General features: G+C 51.9%; 1 protein-coding gene across 6 annotated transcripts in view; it reads left to right on the forward strand.

The window, feature by feature from the left end:
- The window catches only part of SLC6A20 (solute carrier family 6 member 20), a 17448-nt gene that overhangs the window by 7384 nt on the left and 3487 nt on the right, over window positions 1-6577 (forward strand). For 5 of the 6 annotated variants that reach the window (XM_017734479.1, XM_017734480.1, XM_017734478.1 and 2 more), the window contains 7 exons: window positions 756-896; window positions 1630-1721; window positions 2415-2642; window positions 3582-3692; window positions 4087-4328; window positions 5200-5362; window positions 5669-5873. In XM_017734479.1, coding sequence (XP_017589968.1) covers window positions 782-896; window positions 1630-1721; window positions 2415-2642; window positions 3582-3692; window positions 4087-4328; window positions 5200-5362; window positions 5669-5873 — 1156 coding nt within the window. In that variant the 5' untranslated portion in view covers window positions 756-781. Of the gene's footprint in view, window positions 1-11; window positions 114-755; window positions 897-1629; window positions 1722-2414; window positions 2643-3581; window positions 3693-4086; window positions 4329-5199; window positions 5363-5668; window positions 5874-6577 lie in introns of those variants that run through there. The other variant, XM_017734481.1, reaches the window with a different exon arrangement.

The following is a 6577-nucleotide window of genomic DNA, read 5'->3' on the forward strand; positions in this document are numbered from 1 at the left end:
TGCTGCTCTTCCACAGGAGCATCTCTGTGGCTCTCCATGTGGCGGGAAGTAGGGATGAGCAGCCCCATGCAGGAGGAGACTCTATGCCTCTGTCCCAGGGTCTGCTCCCACAGGTGGGGCCCTGGGGGAAAAGCCTTCATTCATTTGCTGGTGCTTGTGGGCTCAGCATGGGGATTTGGGAAGTTTTTTATTTGGTTTTTTGGTTGTTTTTTTATTTTTTAGCAAAACCAGACTTCAACATGTTACTCAAACTCTCTGTTTGACACAGACATTGCTGTTACTTTTTCTTTGAGCACTTTGGCTGTGCGGCAGAACACCCCACACTGAAGTAAATCTTTCCCTCGGCCTCTTTTTCTCATTATCGTTTACAAGGTTTGGCGGGTGGTTGGTTACCCTTTAACAGCCCCAGCCCCCAGCGTTGCTCAAACCGCCCAGACTCATCTGGGCAGCTCTGCCTCAACGCAGTGCTGGCCAACACAGTTTAACAGCAGAAATCCCAGCCCTGCCAAGTCCCTGCGGAAAATTCCCTGCGCCCAGGCAGTCAGCGCCCACCAGCCTCTGGGACGCTGCCCGAAACCTCTGTGAGATGTCCGTCAAGATTGGGCCGTGCCCTCATTACTCAAGATGCCTAGACAGGACCCAGACCCAGCCGGCCTCTGGGACACTGACAGCTTGATTTGAACACAAATAGGGCAATGTGGTGTTTATCTTGCTGCTGATCTGCCGAAAGCTGACTGTAGGGTTTGTTCTCACAGGTGGCTTTTTGATCCCATACCTTGTCATGCTGATTGCCGAGGGGATGCCGCTGCTGTACTTGGAGCTGGCCGTGGGGCAGCGTATGCGGCAGGGCAGCATCGGCGCCTGGAAAATAATAAGCCCCTACCTCTGCGGTGTTGGTATGTTCTCAGCTTCCATCTGTATTTTCCAGCACACAGGGAATGTGGGTGATTTTAGATAGGAGAGCTTTGTCTTTCAGGGAAGACCCAGGTGAGAGCTCAGGTTTTACTGTGTCTCACCAGGCTGAGCAAAGCCAGACACCTCATGGCATGCATTTATCCTGTCCCTTGTGGGGCATTGGGGCCAGACCCCAGCTTGCTGTGTTGGGTCTGGATTCAGAGGTGTGAGTCCCCTGCCCTCAGGCAGACTGCCAAAATCACGGTGTGAAGGCCAGTGCTAAACCCAGCCCTTGGGGCTGCCTACACTGGGCTTTGACCCCAAGAGCACCTTCCCAGTAAGCTCAACATGAGTGATAAAACAGTGCCTTAATTTCCTACTGTTCCAGTCTACCATTTACTAATGTCCACTCTTAGATACATTTTTATGTTATTAAATTACCATGAAAACCCAAGCTATCATTAATTTGCATGCGCACACATTTTATTTTTAATGATACATTGAATATTCCCTCCCTGGGGCCTAGAGTATAAAATCGAGTTCAGGATAGTCCTGGCGGGAGGAGGAGGCAGTGTCTGCAGTGACAGGGACATGCCCTGTGTGCATGGCTGTGCAGGGACACAGCCCCTGCTGCGTCAGCCATGGCAGTGCTGCTCCCACACCCCACAGATGTTATGGATCCCTGGGCATTTTGGGATTTTGCTGCTGACCAAGTGTCTCCCTCCGTACCTGCAGGAGTTGCCAGTGTTGTCGTCTCCTTCTTCCTCTCCATGTACTACAACGTGATAAACGCCTGGGCCTTCTGGTACCTCTTCCACTCCTTCCAGGTGTGTGGGCTCCCAATGGCCCAGTTTGGCCCCACTGTGGCTGTGGAGGCTCGTGGTGGCTTTGCATTGGTGCTGGATGTTGCATGGCACCATTGTCAGCTGGGAAGGGGAGGTGGAGCGTTGTCAAAAGCTTCAGAAACCCAGGGCTTTTCTGGAGAGAAAAGTGATGCAGTGGTGTCTCCCTCCATGGTCTTCCCAGAGGCATTTGCCATTGTCTTCTCCTCACCATGAAATTCAGGTCAAGGCTAGCCTTGTGACTCTTCAGTCACATGTGCCTTGTTGCCAGGGTGTCCTGGCAGGGGGGAGGTCTGGCCCCATGGCAGAGGCTTGGAGAGTGTCATCCCCAGGGGAGAAGGTTAAGGAGGCTCAGTCCTTGGGGAGAGAATCAGTCTGGTCATCCCCAAGGAAGAGGGACAGAGCAGGTCTGTCTTTGGGTAGAGAGTCAGAAAGGGTCGTTCCCAGGGGAGAGGATCAGAAAGCATCAATCCCTGGGGAGAGGGTCATTCCCAGGGGACAGTGTCAAAAGAGATCATCCCCAGGGGAGAGGGTCATCCCCAGCCCCAGGCAGCACCGTGCAGAGAGAAGCAAGCCCGGGCAGAAAGTCGCCCTTGCCATCATCCTCCCTGCTCCTGACTGGCATCTCGGCTCTGCCTGCCGTGCCGAGGGCACTCACTCCATGTCCCTCCCTCCCAGGACCCCCTGCCATGGGCCACCTGCCCCCTCAACAGCAACCGCACGGGCTACGAGGAGGAGTGTGAGAAGACATCGTCCACGCAGTACTTCTGGTACCGGCAGACCCTGAACATCTCCCCGTCGCTGGAGGCCAGCGGGAGCGTGCAGTGGGAGCAGGCGCTGTGCCTGACGCTGGCCTGGCTCGTGGTTTACCTCTGCATCCTCCGCGGCACCGCCTCCACCGGCAAGGTGAGCGCGGGGCACAGCCCTGCCGGGCCCGGGCGGGGCGTGCGGAGGGGAGACGAGCGCGGGAAGGCAGTGCGGGATGGCTGCTGTTCCTTGGGGTCACGGCATCTCCCCCGGAGCACCGAGCTCTGCTGCCTCTGCTGCCCTGTCAAGTTGCAGCTGAAACAGGATCAACCAAAACACTGAGTGATACTAAAAAAATAATCCAGAAAAGTCCTTTAAACACAGCCAGCTCTCTGCAAAACCAGTTGCTAGGCTGCTGGCCATGAGGAAAGCCATCTGCCACGGCAGAGCCGTGTCAGCAGATGTCTATTCCTTGGTCTTTGCAAGAAAAAAAATACACCTACTGGACAGTTTTTGCTTGCTTTTTCTTCACAACAGAAATCATGAGGAAGTGGGGAGAAAAACCCCAATGTCCTGGCTGAGCCTGCACTAAGCAGCAAGCTGAGGGCTGTAATCCCCAAATCGTCTTAGTCAAATACAAGAAAGCCAAGAGACTGTAAACTAGGAATAACCTCTCGAACTTGATGCAACTGATTCAATTAAATTTTGATTCAATTTGATTCAATTCAAATTTGATTTTGACCTTTTATGACCTCTGCTTGCCTTCCTTATAGAGCGAATTATGAATGACCTTTGCCTAATGAGTTTTGGATAGATAGTCACTTAGTTTGTGAATGCTGCAAATATTTTAGATTTTTGTTTGTTTTCCCATCAAAGAGAAGACCCTGGGAAGAGTAGTGCAGGTCTTCAGTATTATTAAGAACTTGTTTCCCTAAAATGTAAATCTAAAGTTAGATCTGTCTGATAATATTTCTTTAAAGACTAATACATGATAACAAACACAATAATGGAAATTAATTATGTAAAGTGAGACTGACATAGCAGATTCGCTTTGTCTTATGTATTCTTTAGACCAAGGTCTTTCCCCTCTTTCCCCAGGTCGTGTATGTGACAGCCTCTTTGCCATACTGTGTTCTCATCATATACCTCATCAGAGGATTAACACTTCACGGAGCTGTGAATGGGCTCATCTACATGTTCACACCAAAGGTGCAGAAAAACTGTATTGAATTTTTCAGGAAATGTTATTGGTTACTGAGCATGTAAGTTTTTAAAAGGTCTTGGTCCTCCTTTTTTTATACTGAATTTTTGCAGCAGTACCGTAGGTCTGGCAGCTGGAAACCCCGGCTGGGAGTGGCTGGAGGCTGTTCTGCCATGATACCCATAAGCTGCTTGCTTTTTCCTGCAGAAGAAGACCTTCCCCTTAGCATAACCTATTACTTTCAGTCAGAGCAGTAACCCTGTCCAAAACCACTCCTGACCTAAAATGAGTGCACAAAGGGCCCCATCCCTGGCCTTGTCCCTATCCCTGCAGGCTGGAAGGGGCAGTGCTGGGCCCTGGTGTGAAACTTCATGGTCTTGCTCTCTCATCTGGCTTTTGCAGCTGGAGCAGCTGTTGAACCCCAAGACCTGGATCAGCGCTGCCACGCAGATCTTCTTCTCGCTGGGCCTTGGCTTTGGCAGCCTCATCGCCTTTGCCAGCTACAACGAGCCCAGCAACAACTGCGAGAGACATGCCATCATCGTGTCCCTCATCAACAGCACCACCTCCGTATTCGCCAGCATCGTCACCTTCTCCATCTATGGCTTCAAGGCGACCTTTAACTATGAGAGCTGCATCAACAAGTAAGAGCCCGCTGTTTCGCTGCTTTTCCACTGCAAGCTGTTCTGGGGCAGGTCAGGGGGGAGGTAAATAAATAACAGCACGCAGCACTGCCAGCACTGCCCCAAGACCAGACCCGATACTGCTCTAATAAAGCTAAAGGAGCTATTCAAGGTGATGAAGCCTGAGATGAAAGGTCAGAGTGCTTTGCCTTTTGACACCTGGGTGCTGCTTCCAGGCATGGGCCTAGGCAAGAGGATGAGTTTGCCTGGGCAGGTGACAGAGGCACTTTCCCCTGTGTTCTTGTCCTGGCACATGCTCCAGGGAGTGTGGGGGAGCTGATTAATAAATGCAGTGATGTTCAGATCCCACTTTTTAAGGCTAAGCCCTGTTCCAGGAGCACAGCCTCCTTGGCTGTGATGCTCTGCAAAAGCCCAGCAGCCTGCAGGATTGTGTCCTGTAGCTGCAAGCTTGCATGCAGTTCCTGGCACAGGGCCCGTGGCAGTTACACATTTACTCATATTTTTAAAACTTTCAATCTATCTGCTGATCAGAGAGGAAACCAAGCTGCTAGTTCTTGCTTGTTGCCAAAAGACTTTAAAGTTGGGGGGTGTGGACATGAGACTGGAGGGCAAAGGGGAAGAGACACCAGCCAGCACTGGCCAGCACCCAAAATACCTGCCTGGGAGCAGCAGTTTGGGTGCAGGAGCTGCTCCCCCCAAGGCACTGATGAGCACAAGGTTGCCCATGTCCCAACACTGTGCTGGAAGTGCTGCTCTCACCCAGGGAGACTGAAGCCCTGGGGCCAGCAAAGCATCCCCACGGGGGCTGGTGGAAAAAAGGGGTGAGGTGTCCTGGGCCTGAAAGCCACTAAATTCCTGTAATCCTTCCCAGGGTGATCCTGCTGCTGCTGAATGCTTTTGACCTGGAGGAAGGCTCTTTAACAGCAGACAATCTCAATGAGATGAAAGACTACCTCATGGCCACCTACCCGCAGGAGTATGCCCAATTAGCACCACAGATTAAAAACTGCAGCTTGGAAGCTGAGCTAGACACGGTGAGTTGCTAGTTTGTGCTGTCCCCTTTGCTCCCACTGAGCTCAGGTGCCCCATGTGAGCCCAGGAGCTGCCTGACCAAGGGCTGGGGATTATTTCTACACCTTAGGATGGGGCAGGGGCTCACTCAGGTCATCAGCACCCAGTGTCTGTGCAGTTGGGATAGAACAGTGAAGACCTCACCTACCTTTGCTGTGCAAAGTCACACCTTGGGTGTACTTTGTCATGACACAGAGTCACTCTCTTACATCCTTTATCAAGCTGAGGAGCTGCCCGTAACTCTTGTTTCCCCCCCTTGTCTCTGTCAGGCTGTCCAGGGGACGGGACTGGCATTTATAGTCTATTCGGAAGCGATCAAAAACATGGAGGTGCCCCAGCTGTACTCTGTGCTCTACTTCTTCATGCTGCTGATGCTGGGCATTGGCAGCATGCTGGGGAACACGGCTGCCATCCTCACGCCGCTGACTGACAGCAAGGTCATTGCCTCCCGCTTTCCCAAGGAGGTGATCTCAGGTAGGCACCTGCCAGGCCGCAGCACAGGCCACACAGTGAGCACGTGTGTGTGTGTGTGTGTCCAGAAGCTGTGGTGTCCCACCGCCATTGAGGGTCCCTCTCTGACCTCAGGTGGAGCAGGGAATAGCAAATATGCTGCTGGAAGGGTTTGCCTACCCTTGTGAAATCCTGCCCAGCCTGTGCAGCACTTTCCCTTGGGAGCTCCCAAAGCACCATGGCAGTAGTGGCTGTGCATTCACAGCCTTCCCAACACACCTCAGCTCTGTCAGACTGGTGTCTACTCACTGGTGAAACTCAAAGGGATGGTACAAATGGCAGTATAGCTGCAGCAAGTAGCTCTTCAGTCACATTGCCAGTCTCCCTGCTGTGAACCACCTCAGTCTTTGGCCAAAAGAAATACATGCTCTTGTTGGGGCATGGAAATCAGTTGTCCTACCTTAAAACCTGTTTTAGCTGTGTGCCCAGCAGCAACAGCAGATGCTGCATGCACACGTGACAAAGCTGTTGCTAAGACTTGGTCGTCTTGACCAGGTCTGGGGTGATGTGCTGTGACTATGCAGGTCTAGGGAGCAGCAGTTTAATGACAGTCACACATGCACAGGGACACATCTTTTCCATGGGGGAAAAAATAAAATCCTTCTCCTCAGAGAAAGCTGCTCAGCAGAAATCCCACCAGCTTTTTAGTCACGAAAAGTGTGACATTT

Source organism: Corvus brachyrhynchos, unplaced genomic scaffold (genome assembly GCF_000691975.1).
Source record: "Corvus brachyrhynchos isolate BGI_N302 unplaced genomic scaffold, ASM69197v1 scaffold94, whole genome shotgun sequence".
NCBI classification, from domain to species: domain Eukaryota; kingdom Metazoa; phylum Chordata; class Aves; order Passeriformes; family Corvidae; genus Corvus; species Corvus brachyrhynchos.